The 23,410-nt window shown below is 49.9% G+C and overlaps 1 protein-coding gene across 1 annotated transcript; it reads right to left on the bottom strand.

Annotated features, from left to right (window-relative positions):
- Nucleotides 1-247: 247 nt before the first annotated feature.
- MAPK4 (mitogen-activated protein kinase 4) lies at nucleotides 248-22,075 on the bottom strand. Its single transcript, XM_075489053.1, has 5 exons — nucleotides 21,530-22,075; nucleotides 11,468-11,612; nucleotides 5,445-5,606; nucleotides 3,100-3,301; nucleotides 248-1,248 (listed from the first exon to the last, which is right to left on the bottom strand). The coding sequence occupies exons 1-5, from the start codon at nucleotides 22,073-22,075 to the stop codon at nucleotides 561-563; spliced, it is 1,743 nt and encodes a 580-aa protein (XP_075345168.1). The 3' UTR covers nucleotides 248-560.
- Between the last annotated feature and the right edge of the window lie 1,335 nt (nucleotides 22,076-23,410).

Below are 23,410 nucleotides of genomic sequence, written 5' to 3'. Positions count from 1 at the left end.
ATGGCCAAACTCTACCTCTAGTTCCATTCTCTGCTGACTGATGGCTGACCACGGACGCTGCCTGGCATCGCTTCTCTCTCTAGTGTCTGTACTCACACGGGTTTCTCAGAGGAGCTCAAAGTTTGGCGTTTTGGGAACCCATCAAACTAGGAAGGTATCTGACCATAATGAAAATGCTGATTTTGTCCTTGTCATTTCAAGATGCTATAGAAAAAGAAAGGAAAAGAAATTGATTTGACTTCTGTTTGTAAACTTATCGTGTACTGTCATCTTTCCCTCGTACATTTAAGTTTCAAACAGGTCCCAGAGATTGCAAGGCAAGAGTGTTAAGGCAGTATAAGAAACTCAGTATTTCATTCACACCTCTTGATTCCCTTAAAGGTATTTCTAAGGCATCAAAAGGGGCATGTGGTTTGTGCTTGCCTTTTCAGAAAAAGGCATTCAGTATAGTGTAAAAAACGGATGCTCAATGACAGACGGAAGCCACTCAGCCCCGGGCAATGGCCACACCATCAGAGAGGAACAGGGAGATACAGCGGGGTTTCCTGGGTGTGGGTTCCTCACCATCGCTCTTTCTGGTACACCTCTGTTTGTACAATCTCACTGGGGTGCTCAGATATGCAGGCCCCGTTGATGTCACTGAGCTTGTTGTCTGGAAGATCCTCAGGTTTTGTGCAAAGTTTGAGTGCCCTGGAGATGAAGACGTCCAAGTCAAACTCAGGGTCTGTTTCACTGTTCACCTCCGTGGGTTCTTTGTGGAGATGGTGAGGAGAGGATGGCAGGCTCCGTTCCTGAATCTCCGGAAGAGGACTGGGGCACTCGAGACCCACCTGCGTGCTCTTCACCCACTGAGCAATCTCCAGAAAGAGGTTGGATGGTTCTTCTTCCAGCGATAGCTCAGCTGCGGGTGCTATGGTTGCTCTTTTCCAGTGGGATAAATCTAAAATTAGCTTGGGCTCTGAGTAATGATGGGGCTTATTGTCTCTCCACAGCAATTTGTCCAAGTAGGAAGGTGACCCCACTTTGTAATCACAAGATTTCCCACAATCGGCATCAAATACTCGGTCCATGGATGAGTGGGATAGCTCCAAGAACCTCTCCGAGCTACTTTGTGAGTATTTCCGTGGATCAACTTGTGCTTCTTCAGCGATGGATTCAGACCCTGCCCGGGGGTCCCGCTGAACCTCATCCATGTCGTGGTATTTATCGTGTCTCCATTCCAAATCAGAGGAGAGGCTTACGTGATACCTGCAAAAGACACGCTGCTATTAGACACCCAGATGATGGCTTCATTAGAAACAGCAGTGCTCAAACAGATATGCACGCTGCTGCTGCTATTTTTACCTTTTCTTGCTAATATGCCGCTTACCTACAGATCTTTAAGTTCTTATTAATATTAGAGACCTTTTTCTTAAAAAAGGCAGGGGGGCTGAGTATTTTATGAGGAGTCTAAGGCTTGCCCAGGCTGCATGGACAGGACCAGTAGTGGGAATAAAAGCTGAACAACCAAACCAACTGGCCCTTTCATTTAGCCAATCATCACCTTCTCTCCACTTGGGATTAAAACATTATTAACAATATTAATAATCAAACTGTCCCTCAGCCCATAGACGAGCATCCACAGTGTGAGTGCTCCTTGTTTGTGGCCATAAAAGTAAAAAAGATGAGCTTAAATCCCCACTGAGATTGGACATCACCAGTTTACTCTGATGTCGTGGACCAAGAGCATCCCTGAAGGGTCACCTTGCTAAGTGATGACTTCTCAAGCCAGTCAAACTCCCTTGATTGCAACTACCTGACAACACCCATTCTTAGACATGGTTTTCAAGTGACATCTAATTTACTGGCTCCTAACTGAGCTGCCTTTAAAAGATGTGTTATCCCAGGTATCAGGGCTCTATGTCCCAGCAATGAAATGCTCTCCAGGTGTCCCACAACACGCAGGCAAAATCATTTCCTGTCTCTAAAACACTCGGCTTGTGTTGCAAAATGTACAGCCCTATAGCAGATGTCCCCAGATGGGTGGCAGGACCAACAGTCTAGGTCCCAGCTTCTTGTGTCACACCAAGAAAGCCAAGAGATGAAAAGGTGACAAAGTGACCTCCAGCAACTGATTAGCTGCTTTGGGGACTGTAACTGGCAGGGATGCCGGAGCTGTGGGGATACACCGATGACAGATATCCTGAGAAAAGCTTCCACCTTTCCTCTTTACCTAATTTACCTGGTTGTCTCCCCCAGCCTCCACCCTGGTACTTGTTCACCCAGGCAAAGAGATTAAGAATAGTGAAGGCAAAGGATTTCTTTAGATCATTTTTTCAGTGCCGGTGAAATATAGTGGATTAAGAAGGCAAGGAGATTTAATTGCTATGCACAGAGGAGCAATGCTGTAGACATCCTCAGCCAGCTCGTCCCACTCGGCTGGAAGGAGCTCTATAAGAAAGTGAACCTAGTTAATTCTTAGTTAATTGCTTATTTTGTCCTACATGCTCCGGTAACTGGGACTGGCCTAGTAACTGGGGTAATCATCTAGAACATGAGAGACCTCAGCTCAAGGCTTTGATCTGTTCTAAATTTCCTGTATGACTTTCAGCAAACCATTTAAAAGTTAACATAATTAAGGATTTTTTAAAAGACCCCAGATCTGTGGCCTCTGGGGCTTACGCACCTTGAAAAGTGATAAATATAGAGCTCCAAATCAGGCCCGGTCCCCAAAAGGTACAAGAATTACATTATTTTATAACTTGTATTATAGGGACAGAGGAAAGAACCGCAGCGTCACCTAAACAGATGTAACTCAAATGAAGACAGTATAGGCTGTGAATAAAACCAAGAGGAGAAAGGTACTCAGTAACTGGAACATGCAGACTCAACATCTGCTCCCTGTAGAAATCAATGACGAACCTCTTGTTGGCTTCAGCAAGGTGCCAGCTTGGGCTAGAATTACAATACGGCATAAAGAAGGAAAAGTAGGTGTCTTCCATGGGTCTGGAACACGTGTGACTGAACCCAATCAAGAGCAGGTCAGAGACTCACCAGTCAAGTTCTGCCTAAAGAATTTAAGCCAGTATCTGGTCTCTGGCCCAGCCTTGGGTACCATACCTGTCCCAGTTAGACATCTGGCTCTGGTTGGCTTCCATCAGTAAAATATCATCAATCTCATCCTCAATCCGGAATGGATGCTGAGACACTGGTTCATCCTCGGGGCAGGAATACGGACTCATGTAAGGATGCTGCAGACCCATCTCAGCCGTTAATCGATCCATAGGGTTAAATGTCAGTATTTTCTCCAGAAAATCAATAGCTGTGAAGCAGAGAGAAACAAGCTCATTAATTCCTCAAAAGCAATACCAGCTTCCTTTCCAGGATGAGCCTTGTGAATCCCCCATAACAAATCCCCTCGAAGTAAGGAAGGAATTTAAAGGTCACATCCCGCGTGCATCTAAAACGGACACTTCTATCCTTGCTGCATCCATCCTTCTCCCCATGGGAGCTGTGCGCTTGCAGTGGAGCAATCTTGCAGCCCGCAGGTGTCAGTTCATCTAGCAAGGCAGAAGAAATGACTGCGAGAGCATCACACCTCCATAAGACAGCATATACGTTACACCTGGTGCTGCAGTCCCAGGCCAGAAGGCTAAGCTCGTACCCCAAAAAGACCTTTGGATGGTGTCAGGATTTGATTCCACGCTCTCAGATCCATTCGACAAGCACTTGCGTTTCAGACAACTGATTGCGCATCTTTATGCGCAACTGAAGAGGGATTAGATTTAAAGTCCAATTTTTAAAAGTCCTCGGTGTGACCAACACTATGAAATTATTTTGCCCATTAATATTTAAAGAATCCTGAGTGCCTAAAATTATTTTAGAAAGACCGTGGAGCACGAACTCTTTCTACGATGCTGAAGGCGGAAATTAAGTGCAATTAAAGTGACTGGAATTAACTCTAAATGTATAGGGTTTCTTGTGATTTCTTTGATGATTCCTTTTACTGAGGTTATGTGAAAAGATCAAATCCTGTCATTACGTTGCTTATTCAGTTGATTCTTGGCGCATGGAAGAGTCCCTTAGAGTTCAGATAATACAAATCGGAATATACCTTTCTTCAGTTGCATCTTTTGCATTGTACCTTCAGAAATATCCCCATTAAAGACTTAATTGTGTGAATGGGACCGTTTCTTTAGGGGCAAAATCACTCAGCAGAAAGGAAGGGCCATACCTACTGCCTCAGTGCTTAAACATTAACCAATATCCGATTGTCTCCATGGGATTATTTCATTGCTTGGACTAATTAAGTAGGAAGGAATCAATAGCTTCATAAGGTCACTGACTGTGGGCAAGAAGCATGGTGGAATGATATATTACGAGTTATATATTACGATATATTATGGGTCAGAGAGGCAGGAAAATGTCGCTGAATTATGTAAGGGGCGCAGGTGACCTTTCTTCCCGCAGTAACGACAGGGAATAAATCCATTCCTGCTTGCCGGAGGCTGACGCAGTCCCTGGGTAACCCGGGCCGATGGGTATTGCATTGCCAAGCCCATATAGCGGACGTCTTATAATGAAGAGTTACGCCAGCGAACATACGCCAGGCTTGGTCTTGACGTCTTCCCAAAAGCAGGTGGCCAGGTCCACCAGCCTGGTTCAAGCCTTGGAAGGAGCTCAGAAGAACTGACGTGCCCTGGTCCACACTGCTCAACTCTGGCTGCCACCCTGCAAGCTCTCGCTGCCCACAAAGCTGCTCCAGGCAAAAGTTCAGGTCGAAAAGCCTGTGGTTTGCAGCCCCATCGCAACAACATGCTGCTGATTTTTTTTAAGCTTTAGCCAAAGGAGGGAAGTGGCTGAAGCGGTATTTGAGCATTGCAGGCTGCGACAGCCCGACATGAGCGATGTCCAAGCCTTGGAGCACTTGGCAACGTTTCTGCCTGTAGCAACCATCTCACGGAGTTCAGATATTTGTGAAGTAAAAGCATTTATTTTCTTGTACTATACAATTGCGTTCACGCAAAAAGCACAGCAAGAAAATGAACAGGGCTTGAAAATAACCTCTGGGCTGAACTCTCACTTACAGCTCAAGAAGAGGCACAGGAAGGCAAGGATGCACCTTGAAAGTGTCTTGGAATAGTCTTGGAAGACTATTTCACCCTTATTTCTGTATGAGCTACCTGTGAGAAAGCTACTACAACATGAGTGCTGTCCAGTAGCCTATGCCTTCCCCGGCGGGATGGTGAGCAGGACCTGGGGGGACCGTGGTGGGGATGCGTGAGCTCCAGGTGGGAGCAAGCACTGCAGACCCTCAGATATCTGAACTCTCATTCACCAGCATTCATGCACTTGGCCTTGTAGGACGACTCCTGTGATCGCCTGGGGAAATAGGTCTGAAAACACGGCAGCCGGGGGAAGTCCCAGGAGAAGGACGTTGCCGAAGCCAGCGGGCACTACGGTACCTTCACTGTCCACTTCAGGGAGCAGCTTGCGCAGCGGCTTCCTCACTTCCCAGGTGCTGTTGATGAACATGGGCATCACTTTGAGCAGCTCCTCTTTGTCCTCCTCGTGGATAACGGGGATCGTCTCCAGAATAAGCTGCATCTGTTCCAGCTCGTGACCCCCTAAAAGGGTAGGAAACAGGCAGTGAGTTGAGACCCAGAAGTTAAATCGGGGAGGGTGGGGGGTATTATCAGCCACCATCCTGCAAGGCCACCCCTCTGAAATGAGCCACATCACCGCAGCGCCACATGTCCCACCAGCCCCTCCACGTAAGCCACCACTCTTTGCTTCAAGGAAAACGTGGCGTGATTCCCAGCCGGGTCACCTCTTTTTAAGGGTGAAAGAGTTAACCTAGACAATTTGCCCTCCTGGTGTAATCACCCTGAGGCTGTCTGTGCAGCTTTTCGACTAACCTAGCCATCTATTTAAAATGGCTATGAAGCAGAAACCATACCCGATTAAAATTATGGGGCATGGGAGCTATTATCCATCGGTGGGGTCCACCCTACATGATGGAAGGAGGAGACAGATATTGGCTCCAACGGCCTCAAAACTGATGACCCTCTTTAAGCAATGCTATGGCTGGGCTCGTTCATAACCCTAATGAAGCATCCCGCCTCACAAGGCTGCGGCCAGGCAGGACAGTGCCCGGTTGCCGTCACCACGTGTCCCTGCCACGTGCTGTGCTACACCGAGAAGCAAAGCCCCTCTGGGCAGCAGCAACAAAAAACACTGCCACAACCCCAATGACAACAAGAAGATCGTGAACCCAGCTCCAGAAGTCCCAAAGCTTCATCTTTAAATGAATGCAAGCGTCTGACCTCTGTGCTCTCCCGATGGGAAAGGGGTTGTCTGACCGGGTCCCACCTGGCTGCTGGGCACCAAGTCAAGGCTCTGACGTTAACCGTCCCCACAACTGCTATAAGCAATCATATATTTTAAAATACTTTTCCTTCAGGACATATTTATCCACGCATCCCTAAGCCCCTGCTCAGGACTGGCTACCAGTCAGCGAGAGGAGAGAAGCGCCAGCAGAGCGGAGCCAATCGCCTCACTAATGAGCGTTAATCCCATTCTTTAGCGCACTATTGGACGCGACCAAGAGCTCCGCAGCTGATTTCCAGCTTCCTATGTGTACAGCCTGGCAGAAATACAGAAACGCACTATTGATTTTCTGTCTGCCAGAGATGCCAGTTACAAATATTCTGTCGTTAGAGACAGGACTATCCATTAAGACAGGGAGCTGGCTGGGGTGGAGAAACCAATGGGGATTTTTGGGCTACCAAGCCCCTTGCTGTCCCACTGATGGATTTTAGGCTGCTTCACTGGCAAGCAGCGCCCAACTGATCTACAGCAAGAGGAGTGAACCTCATTTATGGCACAGCACTTCTGATCAGTCTGCAGGGAGGGTGGAGAGGCCAGCTCGTCGGGGATGGTGGAGACCATTGCTGGCTTCACACCCTCAAGCAACCCTGTCCCTTTGGAGGTCCCTGGCACCTCGCAGGGGCCCTTCCCAGCCCGGAGCTCCCTGTGGGTCTGCAGGAGGTTTCCAGACTCACGTCCATGGAACTGACCCCAAACACACCCCCTTGGGCAAGGGTAGGTCCAAACATGGAGGTTGGGAAAGGGTTTCCATCCATCATGGCCTCATCACTCCAACAAAGTTTGGTTCAATGCAGTCGTGGCCACTTTCACCCCAAATGGCAGAGCTCCGAGCCAGGACACGGCAATGAACTTAGACAACCCCAAACCAACACTGACATTAGCATGGCTGGTCACCATCACACCACACGTTCGCTCAGAACAAAGCCTCAGAAGAAGACAGAGCAATAGGAAAAGCAAAAAAGACAGAGGGACACCCTCCTAATACCAATCCTGGGCAAAGGAATTCACTTTCCTATAGAAAAACTAATTTTAGGTTATTTAGAGGTTCGCAGCATGGCTCCAGGAGAAACTAAAGATGACCATCAGGAAACAAACACCTTGTTAGTCAGGCTAATTCTCAAACTGTGATCAAAATTACAGGGTATTAAAAGTCACAAAGGTGTTGTGGCTGTTCTCCTCTCAGTGCAGCTCCAGCCACTGCTCACTAAAGGTACCTGGCAGCTGAAAGGCACCGTGTTTAGTCACATAAAGAAGCTGCTAATGCAACGCTGGAAGTGTTGAATTATGGCTCTCAGGAACCCAATTCTCCACCATTATCCTCTATTTATGTAATTCCTAGGGACCTTCTGGAGGCATTAATTCCTGAAACGAAAAACACGAACTACAGACAGAATAAACGCAATGTGCTGTTGTTACCCGAGGAGAGAACGAGGAGCTCTGCATCGTGTCTTGGAAAAGGGAACCCTTCCCTGAGCTTGCAACCAAGTCTCAGGTGAGCACCCAAGCCCTGCTAGTGACTCTTCTGGGAGCAAGTACCGATCCCATGGGAAAAGCCACAGTGCCACCTCCCAGCGCTCGGTCACAGGCACGGCCCCACTGGTGAACCCCACGGAGATCTGCGAGGACAAGCAGCTTTTCTTTTTCTCCTATTTTCTCTTGCTTCCACTGGCGATGCTTTCAGATACGCTTTGGCAGCAGAGGGTGGAGAATTCACTGGAGGGAGCTGTAGCTGCTCAATTATGGATGCTCTTCCCTGTTTTCCATGGTGCTCCTGGTGGGGAGCTCTCCAAAGGTCTGCGAACCAGATTTTAGCTGTTGGAGACGGGCTATGCTCCTGCGAGCTTTGGTTTAGCCAAATTTCTTGTGCCCTTCCGGGGCTCTGCCAAACCAGAAGCTGCTCCTGCCACCGCATCACCCAGAGAAGGGTGATGGGGAGGGGAGGGCAGGGCAGGGGGGAGGGCAGGGGGGCTGGGGGTCCCTCTCTGCTGGGTGTTCATTAACTTGTGTAGGAGAATGAAAGCAGTGAGTGACATCCATTCCTAATAACCGATCACCTTAATTTAACTGCGTTGCTTAAGCACCCCAGATAGACTACGGAGTTAATTATATTGACTTATGCTAAGCACTCAATTTAAATTGTGCCGCTTGACGCATACTCAAAAAACAATTTATCCAGTGTAAGGCAATTACTGGAGGTTTGCAACTTTCTGGGAATAACATCGCTGTTATTTCCCACGGGGTGTTTGCTGCTGACCCAGGACTCTCCAAAAGTCTCGTCCTGCAGCGACGGGGGCTGCGGGTGGCTGGGGGCAAACTCCTTCTCCCAAGCAAAGAGGAGAAAAGCAAAAGCAAAGATGAACCCATGCTGTCATGCAGGTGTTTGCCCGTTTTAGCTGTTCTGAGTGGGTGGGTTTTATTCTCCTCCTCTTTGGACACCAGCAGATGAAAGATGGTACGTGGCATGGGACACCATGGGCACCCTGCCCCAGTACTGGGCTCCCACCCCGGCTCTTCTGTACTTACTGGTAAAGGAGGAGGCCAGGAAAACAGGGCACGGGGCCAGGACCTTCCCGTAACAACTCCACAGACTATTTTGAAAGCAACCCAAAAGGAATATGTATTTTGAGCTTTGGTTTTGATCCCCACCCATTAACTAAGTATCCTGCCATCATCTGGGGGCTTATTAAGCAGAGATGCAGGGATGCTCACAGCACTTGTCCAGCTGAGCCCAGTCTGTGATCTGCCAAATCCCGTCTCCCGATCCCTAACCTGCTGTGCACTCTCAGGAACCAACCTGCAAAGTAAGTTCCCGTATGGCTGCTCTGGGGCATCTCGCCCAGGCAGCCGGGACAGAATTGATCTGACCTGTAGCCACATGCAACACCAGCATGGACATTTCAGCTTGTTCTCCGGCTGCTCTTTATGAGCAGTACTGGAAAAATAAATATTTCTAAGGCACAATCTCAGCTGAAGGCAGACAGCTAACAGAGCCCAGACAAATCACATCCTGGAGCTGCTTTTGCCATGCCTTGACCACGAAGGGAGCTTTAGGGACCAGCTCGGACACCTAGGCGGCAGATGGCTGGTGTCAGCCAATGTAGCTTCTACCCCTGGGGTCCACAAACAGCACGAAAACCAAGCTGGAGCTGAGAGAGGGGTCAAGAACAGTTTGGAAAACCAGGATAAAGATGAGTGCTTGGGTGCTCTGATGGGGACGACCAGAGAAGGACCTAGACAAGCCAATCTTGTTTTGCTGTTTGACATGAGGAGCAAGTACAGGAAAAGAGAGACTGACTTAAGAGTCCAAAAGGCTTTCCCTGGGGCTCCAGCTACACCCAGTTTAATACGAGGCGGTGCGTTGCTCTGGTCTGGTGCAACTCCTGCAGCAGCAGGACCCTGCCATCTGCGCTGGGGTTTGCTTCTGCTGCTCTGGTTTACCTGGAGCTAGTTTGGGTCCAGTGCCCTGGACTGGCCTTAGCTCTGCCCTGGAAAGGCATCGTCCAGTTTGCTTCCACCCAAAAAGCTCAGAGACTCTTCCACGGTGCAAAGCACAGCTTGGCAAGGGGAAGCGGCTGACAGAGCTGCCTCGGGAGCTCACCCACATGCAGCATCTCCCAGTGAGACCAGAAAATGCCCTGCACCTGCAGGGACAAGTGGCACGTGGAGATGTCCCCGCTCCTGGAATATATCCCGAGGAGGTGGCAGGAGCAGCCTGGTCTGAGGCATAATTTTCAGGGCTGAAGTCCCTGGATTCGAAAATTTTGGCAAGGGAAGACCGAGGGAAAGAGGAAGGAAGGAAAGGGAGGCAATTTTAATCATCTCTTCAAAATGATACCGACTGCTTAATTTTCAGCTTTCACAAAAGGAATATGGAAGCTGCAAGCGGGAGCGGGGAGGGAGCGGCAGAGCAGCTGCAATCAAACACTGGCTGCAGAGCTCTGCGGTGCACTGAAATATTTGTGAAGAAAATGTCCTTTTCCATTATTAATGGGTCTAATTATTTATTTACACAACTCCGCGAACAGCTGCTCACGAAATGCGTTAAACCTTGTCATTCAAAACACTAATGGGTGACGGAGAGACAACCAAGGAGGAGCATTGCTGCAGACCTTGGGTAGGCAGGCAGCTTGTTCAACAGGCAGAGAGCAGCTGCTTCATTCCTGAATGAACGGCTCCGCGTCCCAGCTTGGGAAGCACAGCTTTGCTCCCGACAGTAGGATTTTTGGAATTGTATTAAATAAAGATTTGCTTCTCAAGAGCATCAGAGTCGAGCTTCAAATGCTGCACTGATAATTATGCGCTCCTTGCTGGTGCTTTTTTTGTCTTCTTTTCCTTGCACTGCACCTTTACAGCTCCAATACCCGCTTATAGGAAAATCCTGAAAATAGCTGAAAATGGGTAGTGGCATTCAAATTTCTTCCCTCAAAGAAAGGAAATACCTTGAAGACACCAATCACAATTCAAATCCACAGCACAGAGTACAAACCTCTTGGGACAGGGCCACATTATCTCCTGTCCTTATACTCCACCCTATGACATTTTTTTAGCATCCTCCCTCCCAACAAAAAGCTCTTATTTTCTGTTGGAAACCCAGAAACAGAAAAAGGTTTTATTGTTTCATCACAATTGTTCTTTTGTTTGGGGTTTTGCTTTTGGCAGCAGACCGTCCCTGCCCGGCAAGGCTCGGCACAGAGGCACCGTCGACCCCGGCCAGCCTTGGGCACCCCATCGGCCGGTGGCTTCCCACTGGGTGCCATCACACCCGTACCACCACGTGTCCTTCCCAGGTAAGCGCGAGAAGGCTGAGTGAAAATCAAGATGGTAACTCTTCTCCACCCCCCAGGGCCTGCCTGTATCAGGGACGTTCACACCAACCAAGGGACCCTCTAATAACAGAGGCTGTGCAAGTGACGTTTGTTCTCGAGACAGCTCTCATGTCTAATAACCAACCGTAGGATCCCTGTAGCGATGCTGCAAGCATTGCCTTGGCTGGCAAGGAGAGGGGACTTCCCTCTACCACGCTAAAAAGCCTTTGGATTGGGTAGCAAGGAAGGAGGGAAGGACAAAAAAAATTCATCAACGAGAGCCAGAAACCTACCAGCAAAGAGCATCCTTCCCGTCAGCATCTCGGCCAGGATGCAGCCAGCCGCCCACATATCGATGGCTTTGGTGTAGTTGTTTGGCGAGAGGAGGAGGCGGGGGGAGCGATACCATTTTGTTACTAAGCCTTCGGAAAGGTAACCCTGAAAAAGCAGAGACAGAGACGTCAGCAACGTTGCAAGAGAGCTCCTCCGCTCCTCCCCGGTCAGCCCTCACTGCCCGCCACGGCCCCACCATCGGATCCTGCGGAGAAACCTGCCCACCACGCTTGTGCTGCATCTATGGTAGGCTGCGGCTGTATATCTTGCAGGGAACAAAGAGGTGAGACATACACCACTGGTAACAGAGATGCTTCCGTGCTCCAGGAGGCAAAGCACTTGCTGCTCCCCAAAAACTCATTTGCTGTTTGTCACCGTGGTATTGAAGCATCTTCGGCAAAGGACAGATGGCTTTAATAACACAGATTTGCAGATCCTACCTGCAAAAGTTATTTCAGGTCACTATTAGAAGATTTAGATGTATTATATAAATCCCAATTTGACCATCTGAGACATGTTGGAAGTTAAGCACGTTATTTAAGTACTTTGCTGAGTCCCAGCTATGACCCACCGGTGCGTGAAGGAAGCCTTTCCCAGCTCAATACCCGTAAGCACAGTGCTTGGATTTCCAAAAGTTACCAGTTTGCAATCTTTTGCCGATTCCATCTCTAGTTAAACCTATATCTATAGTCCCTCCATAGCTACCTAAACTGCTGGTAACAGCAAGCTACGTGGCGCTGAATTCCCATAGATCCAACTCCCAGCACCGATGCTGAAATTGAATTTTTGAAGGGCAGGAGCTCCCTGGGGAGCCCACGCAAGAGCAGCTGCCCGTGGGTCAGCCCTGGCTGGGCACAAACCCACCGTGAGCACTGGGGGACACACGAGACCGGAGCAGAGGTGGCACGGGGAGCACGCAGGGCTCCCAAGTGGGCAGTGCCCAGAGGATGTGCTCAGCAGGATCCGGCCTCTCACAGAAGCCAGGTGAGTTCGCCCTGCCTGCATCCTCAGGATGCTGCTGCAGTGAACCCCGCTTCGGTTTGGGGCATGTGCCGGGACCTGTGGATGAGCCCATACAGCATCTCAGAGGGGTGCTGGAGACGTGGGATCTCGTAATAAAGAGGAGAACAAGGGGACAGGCAGAAAAACAGATTTATGGAGGAAAATCACTACGGCATGGAAGGAAAGTCTCCTGGACCAGGAGATGTCTTAAAGCATCGCTGAACGGGTAACATAGCCCCACAAGGACTCCTAGCCAAGACTCTTGAAAATAAGACGCCATGGGGTAAGTGAGAAAGCCCTCTTGGGGATTAGCTAGCTGATGAAGAGCTAGGAAACCCTGCCCTTTCTGCACTGAGCCTGAGTCCCGCCTAATAAATCGCCTCCCTCCCTTGCCACCCGGCCGCTGGGGCCCCAGCATCGCCTCTGGCAGCCAGGTGGCGTGGGGCAGGTCCTTGTCCTCCGTCCTACTTTGGCTACAGTGAGGACGGTCGGTTGGGATGCTTGACCTGGTTTTAAAGGAGATGCCCTCAGCAGCACTCCATGGGACAAAGACCGAGTGCCATCGTCTCTTTGGACCACAGCCCTCCCGCTCCTGAACTCACCCGGGAGATTTAAGACAAGTGCCAAGCGCTCAGCAGCTCCCGCTGAAATCAAGGGGATGCGTTCAATCCTGCAAATAACGCTGGCATCGTAAGGGATGTCCCAACACCCCCGGCTTCGCCCGCCGGCCAAGCTCCGGATGTGCGGGTGCCACGCCGGGGTTGGACATGAACGGTTATTTCATCAGGATAATGTTGGAATATTAATAAGCGGTATTTTCTATATTAAATATAATGCATTAACAGAACGAGGTAGATTGAAACACAGTAGAAGAGACAAAATAAAATGAAATTATAAAGTTGAATTGCATTTAAATGCCATGAAGCATTCGAAAGTATCAAAACGCAATGACAGCATGAATACAGTTCACGTAAAAACTCAGTTAAAAATTCCATCCTAACTGATATAGTTGCATAAACTGTTTTCAGTTGCAATATAACTGCGGATGCAGTTATGCTATATAACATCTCCTAGGATGTTATAGGATACATCTCTTCAGCCTAAACACGAGAGCAGTGCACCATCACAAACACTATGAGGTTTATCACAAACACTACAAGGTTTATGCAGGTTTTTGTTCCAATTTCCAAATGCACAAGTCGTCAAGCTTTTAATCATAAAGGGTTTGCTTTTAAAAGAACATTTTAATTTTGGTCTTCTTAAGATAAGTTGTAATGGAGACCGATTAGCTGAGAAGTTTCATTTAATGCTATTATATTTTTGCTAATGCTGCTGAATCAGAACCGGCACAAAAGCCCCCAGGCGTTATCCGATCACACCGCTGCTTTTCAGCTACTGCAATTATTCCCAACAATGGAGACATTGGTATTTATTGGAAAAATCCTAAGAAAATAAACTTTGTGGATAGTGAGCCAGGGCAATGCCTGGCCAGAGCAATTTCCTCCCTTTCCCAGCAAAGGGCTGCCACTCTCCTTACAGATTTAACACTCTCTGACAGCAAGATGGATTTGAGTTCTCAGGGGCGCGTGCACCATGCAAAATGTATGAGCAATATACTGCGAGTATCTATATGTTGCAACAAGCCAAACCTCTTTTTCCCCAGGCATCTCTCACGTATCAGAAAAAAATCCCTGCAAAACCTCAGCGAATATTTTGGACACATCTTCAACCCCTCCCCTGCCGTGTGAGGTTACCGGTGGTAATTAATTAGCAGCGCTTCTCGTTGTGCTTCCCTCTTCTGTTACCCATCACCGTGTCTTTGACTGTCATCTCCCTGCTTTCATCTGCTGAATAACCCAGACCATTGGGTCACCCACCACCAAGCCCAGGAAGGACCGGTGGACAGGAGCAACCTACAGCTTCTCCATCCCACTGACTTGTGGACCATACAGCTGGATACCCCCTTGCTTCCCATGGCATTCCACTGCTGGGCTCTGGGTTATCCCTCCTCTTTCTCAGGGGGAAAATACTGGGAAGGGCTGATGGGAGGTTTGAAAATCAAGACTTTTCCGACCTGGCCCGAGGTTCTCCGGCGGGAGCGGCTGGGGGTGCTCCCTGGCTGGGCAGCACAGCACCCCAGTCCTGAGCAGCTTATACAGCCCCAACACCTACGTCTGCTCTTTCTCCGCAGTGGCTAAAAACACGGGCTAGATCTTTAATTTACAAAATACAAAAGACAAGTTCCTGTCCTACCACCTGGAGGAAGTAACTACAGTCCTGCGGACTATCAAGTCCTATGGAGAAATACCACCAAAGCTTTGGGAGCTGGGATCATGCAGTTGCCGGCACAGCCGCGGGATGCTTGGGTAAGGATCCACCTAAACCTAGGTTAGGTACGGGCTCGGCTCTTACCCGTGGTGCCGAGACTTACACGAGGGGAGCAGCCGTGCCAGGATGGAGAGCCCGAGCACTTCCAGCCATCACCTATGCAAGGCATGGGCTTCAGCACAAGAATTTCACCATTTATGTAGATTCAACCAGACAGAAAGACCAAGAGCAGAAGCATATTAATTAGTTCTAATTAAGATGGAACATACATCTTCATGACAATATTCTGTGGATTCAGAACAGCCCTTTCTGAACTGAAGAACCATTGGAATCTCTTTAAAAACCAATGTAATGGAGTTAATTTAAAAACAGAAATAGTTTCAAGTCCAAGGCTTGCTCTCAAGCCCTCCCATGCTATTTTTTTTTTTTGCAATTTTCAAGTATCTTTTTCCTGCTTCTCCTCTGCTCCTGCAGCATGTGCAGGAACAGCTCAGGCAATCTATAAAGGTGATGAATTCACTACAGGTAGGATAAGCCTCAAGTCGTATCAAACAGCACAGTAAGGAAACTGAAAAGCAAAGAAAAATTAATGCTGTTTCTAATCTTTCCACAACACGGATTTTGTGCGTTGCTTGTAACACCAGGAGGAGAAACAATTTCGGGCGGGTGCTGCTGCATCCCGGTGTCACACCGGTCATGGCACACTGGACCGCCTGCATCCCCAGCGCGCCGGGGGAAGCTGGCACGGCATGGCAGCACGTGGGGAGCACAGCAAGACCTGCCGTGCTCCGAAACAACCGTCGCCCAAGCCCGGAGCTCCTCCTTGGAGCTGGAGGGACCAAGAGCAAGTCTCCTCGAGGCGCATGCCGAAATTCAGGATCCCACCTACTGCAAACCAAGCAGCCCCTAACGCTGCAGCCCAAAGCTTCTCCCGAGAGTATTTCACACCAAAATCCATCTTCCTGCACTCAGAAAGCCACAGAGGTGCAGACCAGGCACCCACGAACTGGCAATCCAGCCGGATCCAGCCACAGCTGTGTATCCACGCCTCCACCCACAGCCAGGAACAGGATTCCTGCTGCTGCACCCGCAGGAGCCGGGTCGGCTCCTGGTGCAGATCTGCAGTGCCAAGGGAGGGACTCAAAATAGCAACAACCCCACGCTTTCGGAATAATCCTGGTGCAGCAGCAGGCTGGTGCCTCTTCACAGCATGTTTTTTTAAGCTTATTTTTTAAAAGGCAGGTAGGGCAGTTCTAGCAGAGGCTGAGAAAGACTCTGGGTTTGCAGGAACGTTGCTCCATAATAAAATCATAAAAGTGCCGTTGTGCATAGCTCCAGCAACGTGACGTGTGTCCTCATCGTTTTGGGATGACAGAGTGCATATACTTCAGGACTGCAGACTATTACGTGCTTCATCAGAGGACAGAGAAGGAGAATAACCGAGTGGGGGTCGCAGCAGGAAGGCTCGGCGCTGGCTGCACGGGGCCACGGGCAGCTGCCAGAGGGTTGAACGCAGAGGGTGGTCCCCTCCAGGGCAAGTACAGAGCAACATCCCATGTCCTTATCTCCTTTGAAGGCCTCCTCATGATGACCCACCTGGGAATTTTTTACTGGATGAACTGGAAGCTATTATGTTTGCACTGATCAGCAAGTACAAAACGAAGGGAGGACTTCAAAGGTTTGAAGATGTTCTGGAAACTATTTACCATGAGATCTCCCCCTAAAAGGGCTGCTGCACCCTCCTTAGTGTGGAATTTCTGCCAATTAATTCTGTAATTAATGTTGCCAATAGGCAAAGGGAGAGAAGGCCCCCTGGCAGCCCCATGCAGGTGCCCCCAAGCGCTTTGGGGCACCGGGCAGAGCCTCCAGAAGAGGTAATCTGACTATCTTGTACAACATGGGCAGGCTAAGGAGCATCCCACTTCACTGTCTCGTCACCCGAGTAAAGAGGTTCAGCAAGTCTCCGTATCCCCATATAGCAGGCATTTCTGTTGCCTTCTCCAGACAGGACCACCCAACCCAACAGCTCCTCTCTGACCAGCGCTGGGTGACACACCCCCTGGGATGCATGGCCAGGGCTGAGTCTACCCTCCAAAACATTTATTATTTTTAAGCCTAGACATTCATCGGTATTTATCCCAATTTTTAAAGCTTGACTTTGCTATCTCCCTGCTCTCCCATCCCTCCTGCCCACCACGAGCTGAGGGTGCTCAAAGGAGGACAGCATCTCACTTTTACACCCCTTTCCCCACCAAACTTGGGGCAGATCACATCTGGACTCTCTTTTGCAGCCAAAGTTATTTATTATGGTGTAAGAGTGGGGATGAATGGATGGATGGATGGATAGATGGGCAGCTACACACACCCAGGCAGCCTCTGAAGGAATGCAGGCAGGGGCTGGACCATGGGGAGAAGGCAGTGAGGCATGGGGCAGGCAGGACCAAGAGGCTGCAGACGGAGCAGGCATTGCAGAGCACTCCGATGGTGAAGGTGAGACGCATTCAATAAGGAGGTGGTTTACGAAAAGGTAAATGCTCAGCTTTGACTGTTTTGCATAAAGGTAAGGACCTCATGGAGGCTGGAGCTGTCCCTTATCTTCATCTCCAACACCCCTCCGCTCACCGTTCGGGCACCGAGTCGCACAGCAAAGCGTTCAGACCGCAAACAGCGGCGACTGGGGAAAAAGGGATTAATGTGGAGATGTTCTAGAGGGATAAACAGCAGGATTAGTGACTCCCAGGGATAAAGAGTAGTAAGAAGGAAGAGAAAGGAGCCTGGGCAGCTGGATGGTAAGAGCATCAGGGAAGGGACAGGGTGACAGAGAGAGGGGGACGCACGGGATCATCTCCCAAGGGTCCTCTCCTGCTAGACCTGATATTCTGTGCCCTAAAGAGATGTCTGCAAGTACGTGAGTACCCAGGGAGCTTAGAAGCATGCTTATCTAGACAGGGCTAAAATTTAAGCCACCAGGTCTAAGCAGCCTGTGAAGGTGCAGACCCAGATCTGGATGTGACCTTGGCAGCTTGAAATTCATCTCATTTGCTGCTGGGAAGTTTCAAATGAACAGATGCCCCCATGCTGCTCTTACCACATGGAGAAAGGGATTTGAGCAGCAAACACCGGCCAAATGGTGGGAGAAACGCAGGCGAAGCTGCTCTGCTTCAAAGCTGGTGAAGGCCAGCACCTCGCTGTGGTCCAGGGCATCTCCCAGAGTGGGAGAGCTCGCCCTTTCCCACCAAATTATCCTAATTAAATGGTTGCCTGCTGCAAGTCATGTAAATGAGACACATTGCCAAGTAAGAACTATTATTTAGGTGGTATATGTATTTCTAAACTGTGTTTAAAGCTCTGCTCGCAACCTACCGCAGTTATTACTTGCCATTTTAACACTCAGCAGGATGGTTTGGGATTTGAGAAACATCGGGTCAGAGGAGCTGTGACCTTTTAGATGGATGACAACACACAACCTGCAATTTTTCATGTTAGCAGACCCCAGCCATCAGACTAAGCATATTCCAGATACAAAACATCATAAAGGAAAAAAATCCAAGTGCTTAAAGACAACCCTTCCTTACTGCAAAGGCTTGCAAGCTAAGTGTTATTCGAGAGCTGTAGCTCTGCGCTGCCTTCAGAGGTTTGGATCTACTGGGTCTTTTCAGCAATTAATTACCCAGCGAGCAGGATTTCATCTGCTTTTGGGCAGCTCTGCATTAGCACCAAAATTCGGGGCGTAAGGATCCCTGTTCTGCTCAATGCTGGTCGGCAGTGGGGTGGAGGCTCAGCAGCTTCAGACTTGGTGATGCTCGGGTCCTCTCCCTCTTGCTGATGCTTTCTGCGAGAGCACAGACCAAGGAGCTTATAAATCTGTATGAGCCCTTGAGGAAAGCAGAGGTTGAAAGAGAAATACGGAAAGGAATTAATCTTCCCGACTCATCTGAGAAGAGCTGGAAATCAAAGGCAGGACTGACCCAAACCCCATCCAAGCCCTCCTGTCATACCGCTGCCTTTGCAGTCACCCGGCTTCAGCAAACGCAGTCCTCCCCATCGCCAGAATTTACAAATAACTGGCATTATTTGTGGTGCTGGATGCTCACCGCAGCGCTGCTATTTTCGGCTCTGCTCTGGAGCAGATCCAGGTCTCTCTGCACAGTGGGGATCTGCCCTTTCTTTGCACTGATGCTCCGGCTTTCCACCCCTGGGAGGAATCGGAGGATGCTCATGCAATGGCATCTTGCAAAGTTACGTCCTACCACGAAGCCGCAGCCCTGGCCATCCTCCTGACAGCTCCTTCCCACTGCACTGGCTGTTATTAAGGCAACAGAGAATTACTTAGAAATAACAATAATTCTGCAGCAGACACAGACAGATGACTCCTACCCTGATCCTGCAGTCTCTGACAAGGTGATGCTCCTTAAATCAGTGACTTTCTGCGTTCACATAGCGCTGCCTCGTTTGCAGCGGTTCCCTCCCTTGGGAAAAGCTTCTGAAGGCACCCGACTTAAAAAAGAAACGAAAACAACCCACTCACTTAAAAAGCCAGGAGCCTCTTGCTCAGCTGGGTAATAACTGGTGAGGAAGGGAGCACAGGAGGGGGAGGCAGCAGTGACAAGGACCCCGCGCTCACTCCCCGATGTCCCTTGCAACCTTCTTGCTTTTCCCCAGGCTTTCTTTCTTCCCAAACCCCAGACTCGAAACCAGAATGGATCGGGGCGCAGCTTCAGGATCATGAGATCGTCTTCTTGCCATCTTTTTCCCTCTCCCCTTCCCTGCGCAAAGCAATGGTGCCCAAACCAGAGCTGCGCTGGACAGAAACCCACTGGTAAATGCAAAGCACATTTCAACCTCGGCACAGGCACAGTGGTGGGTTCACATGGGACACTGAACTCTTCCACACAAACATCCAGCTCAAGAAAATAGATTTTATCTTATCTTACAACACCAAATAGTAACTTTAACCAGAAACCAGCTGCAGACTGCATCACATCTACTGGCACAGCCTACACGATACTTTGCTTTCTCCCAGGACCACGTGGATCCGCGAGTTGATGAAGCCTCCAGCGCGTTCCTCCACTGCTCAAAAGCTCCAGCCTCGACAGCAACCTGCATTAAACACCTGCAACTCCCTTCAAAAATCCACCAGCATCAGGACTGCGTGTTACGGAGAATTCTAACCCGTTTTCCTTGCCTCCCTCCCTCCCACACTGCCTGCCCGCTGTCAGCGCAGCCACTGCTCCCTCCTCGAGCTGCTCCACTAGCAAAGCCACCGTGAGCTGCTCCCAGCTCCGACCTCCTTTTCACGAGGGCACAGGAGAGCCCGGGGGCAGCCCAGCCACAGTGGCCGTGGGACGCCGGGTCCCCCCCCAGTCCCCCATCCCAACACATCCAGGGCTACCCCACCGGGAGGGTTTCGCTGCAAGAGACTGCCACACCAAATGAAGTGTGTTAGAGGAACAACGCAGCTCTTAATAGCTGCATTTTTGCTTGAGTGTAGAAGTGTTTTCAGTGCCTTCAATTATTTTGCAGGGTTTGGCAGCTGCCTGGGAATGCAACCCTTTGCAGAGGAGACCACAGCCCACGGCTCACTAATTGCTTGTTAGAAAGTGCCACTTCTGGGGAGTTTCAGCCCTCCTTGGGCAGACAGAGAGAAGTTGGTGACAGCAGCGGGAGAGAAAAACCTGAGTCAGTCCCAAAGACCCCCTAAGGAGGGGACGGATTTCCCCTACTCAAGGGCAGGTATTTTTTTTCCTGCATTTTGCTTCATTCCTCCTTCCCTTCCTTCTCCATCCCAGCCAGACTGCTGTGAGAAGGCATGTGTGGACCAACGGATGGGATCGCAGGGGATGCCCAGCCTGGGGGTCCCAGGCTGGGGGTCCCAGGGGGCTCTGGGCATCCCCTGCCCCGAGCAGGGCAGCAGTGGGGCATGCCAGGCTGCCCAGGGCTGCACCCGGCCGCTCACAATTATTATTGCACTCTAAAACAGTCTGTAAGTACCAAAGAGCAAAACGTTTTACACGTTATTTGGATCTTGACCTCGGATGAAAGAATATGACCGCATCTCAAACACCCATCCCTCTTTCCCTACGATGAATTAAGTGTAATTCAGACAGGGTTGGGTTTTTAAAAAGTGGGTTGGTGCAGAAGTGAGGACAAAGACAAGCAGAGTGGCTGCGGACCAGCCAGGTACTCCTTCCACGTGCTTCCGCTGCGGGCATGAATGACAGCTTGCGTTTAATAAAAGCAGCAAAGCAAGGAACAGAAAGTTTAGTCATTTAAGTAAAGCGAGCAAACGCACACCTCCCCACAGTCCATTGCTGGGATGGAATAAAATATGTAAGTATATATTTGATATATATGATATAAAGCAATGAAAGACACCTGAATTGCACTTGAACCCTTCCTGTGCCCTGCTTGGTGCTTTGTGGTGCTGGAAAGCCCTGGAGTGCACTTGGCAGAGCTCAACCCACGGGCTTTGCCTGGGAAATGCATCCTGGCTTGGGGCAGGGAGCACGACCACCACCACCAGCGACCACCCCAGCAGCGCTTACAGCTGCCCGAACAGCCTCAAGGACCAGTTTCTCCCGAGAAGATCTACCACGGTCCAAGCGCTTCACACTACATGCGTTCAACGCCTCCCCGTGCCGGCCAGCAGCTTGCCAAGAGAACACCGGCCTCAGCGATTCCGCATCACCTACCTTGTGCGAGTAATGCTGATCCACGATTCTGGCCAGCCCAAAGTCGCCGATCTTCAGCACCAGGTCCTCCGTACTGATGAAAATATTGGCTGGCTTGAGGTCGCGGTGGAGGACATTGGCCGAGTGGATGTACTTCAGCCCCCGCAGCAGCTGGTACATGAAGAGCTTGGCGTGCTCCTCGGCGAGCTTCCCCTGCTCCAGCAGCCGCGCCAGGTCCGTCTCCATGTACTCCTGGACGATGTACACCATGTTAAACTTGAAAAAATCCCCGCGCAGGTTGGTCCCCTTCGGTCCCAACACCTCGTACACCTTCACAATGTTATCGTGGTCCAGGCGGCGGATGATTTTGATCTCCCGGAAAGCGTGCTTCATGCTCCGCGCATCGCCGATGGTGATTTTCTTCACCGCCACTTTACGGCAGCTCTTGCTGTCGAGGGCTGAGAGCACCAGCCCGTTGGCCCCGAAGCCCAAGGGGCGAAAATTAATGAAGCGACAGCCCAGGTCGTACCCGTACATGCTGGCGATACAGTCGCACTTCTCTGCCATTGCGGGCTTCGTCCTCTTCTGGCTTTTTCCTCTTCGTCACTAGAAAAGCTGGAAGAGTCGAAGGGCTTCCAGTTCCCAAATGTGGTTTGAAATCAAGCGCCTCATTATTACTTACAGCTGCTTGGGGGAGTCTTGCTCTGAGCCCATCACTTCAAGATGACACGCAGATGCAGTGAAAATAGATGCAAGCACACACACAAATAAAATGTTTTAAACTGGGTGAGAAATCAAAGGGTAGAAGAGACTTTCCAAGCAGCGTGGATAAACGCAGCTCAGAGACCTCTAGCAAAACATGAAAGTTCTTTTTCTTGAGACTAAAAGATCAGTGCTGCTACATTTTTCAGTCACTTTCTTGTTTTCCTTCTCTGATGTCCCCGAGACGATGCTGAAGCGCAGGGCTGGTGGCACTGGACACCCGGCCCTGCGTCCCCGGCGTCTCAGTGCCGGGGCAGCCGGCCGGCCCCGCCGTGGGGCAGAGCCCAGAGCAGCCCCATGGCCCCTGCGCTGCCCCAAACCCTCCCTGCCCACAAGTTTTGACAGTGTTTTCCCCACCAGCGAAGCGCATCCAGGCACTGGCCGGGCTCCCCAGCGGTCAGCAAAGCTTTGCCCTTCTCGTCGCTCCCTTTTCGGTATGGGCAGACCCCATCTTCCCCATCAGCAGATAGAAATCTTGATGGCAGCAAATATTTTGCAGACCAAAACTCACTTTCTCTGTTCTGTGCAGCAAGTTTGCAGTTCCAACACCTTCCCCTTGTACGTCTTTAACCGGCGAAGCCAAGTGCCGTCTGATCTTTACAGCTTGCTGGAGGAGTTCCCTGCGCTGCGCTGCCTGGTTATCCCTCAGCAGTTCTCAGTCCCGCTCCTGGAAGAAAAGAGGAGATGGATTCATTTGATACCAGCGCTGCCTATGCCCTGCCTAAGTAATGGCTTGCTGAAAGTTAACCATGAGCAAACCTGTGACCTTTCGGAGACTCATTAGTTATCCCCTCCAAAGGCACGCATCATTACCAGCATTTTTCAGATGGTTAATTTTTCCTTTTCAATTTGTAATACACAGAAAACTGTACCTCTTCCTTTCCCCTTTGTTGTTCTTTTTTTTTTTTTTTTTATTTTAATCTGTCTGAAAATGTTACAGAGCGATTTGCAGAAGGCAAAGATTGAACAGTGCACTATGTATCTGACTGCCCATTTAAACGGCATCGCAAGGAAAGCAAGGTCGCAGCCCGTGAGGGTATGAACCCTTCCTGCCGAGCAGCTGAGAGCAGACAGGGCTGTGGAGTTTTTCAGCTTATTACGACCAAAATTGCTCGGGCAAACGAGGTGGTGCCACCCTGG

The sequence above is a fragment of the Mycteria americana genome (genome assembly GCF_035582795.1).
Source record: "Mycteria americana isolate JAX WOST 10 ecotype Jacksonville Zoo and Gardens chromosome Z unlocalized genomic scaffold, USCA_MyAme_1.0 Scaffold_30, whole genome shotgun sequence".
Classification (NCBI taxonomy): domain Eukaryota; kingdom Metazoa; phylum Chordata; class Aves; order Ciconiiformes; family Ciconiidae; genus Mycteria; species Mycteria americana.
Note: the sequence above shows the minus strand (reverse complement) of the source record. Positions and strands in the feature narration are given on the sequence as shown.

Bases quoted from the DNA above. Each gene is read 5' to 3' on its own strand.
- MAPK4 (XM_075489053.1), bottom strand. From the start codon at position 22,075: ATGGCAGAGAAGTGCGACTGTATCGCCAGCATGTACGGGTACGACCTG. The intron at 11,613-21,529 runs GTAGGTGATGCG...CTGCTTTTTCAG, and splicing joins ATCAGCATTACTCGCACAAG to GGTTACCTTTCCGAAGGCTT. The intron at 1,249-3,099 runs GTATGGTACCCA...TGTCTTTTGCAG, and splicing joins CAGATGTCTAACTGGGACAG to GTATCACGTAAGCCTCTCCT.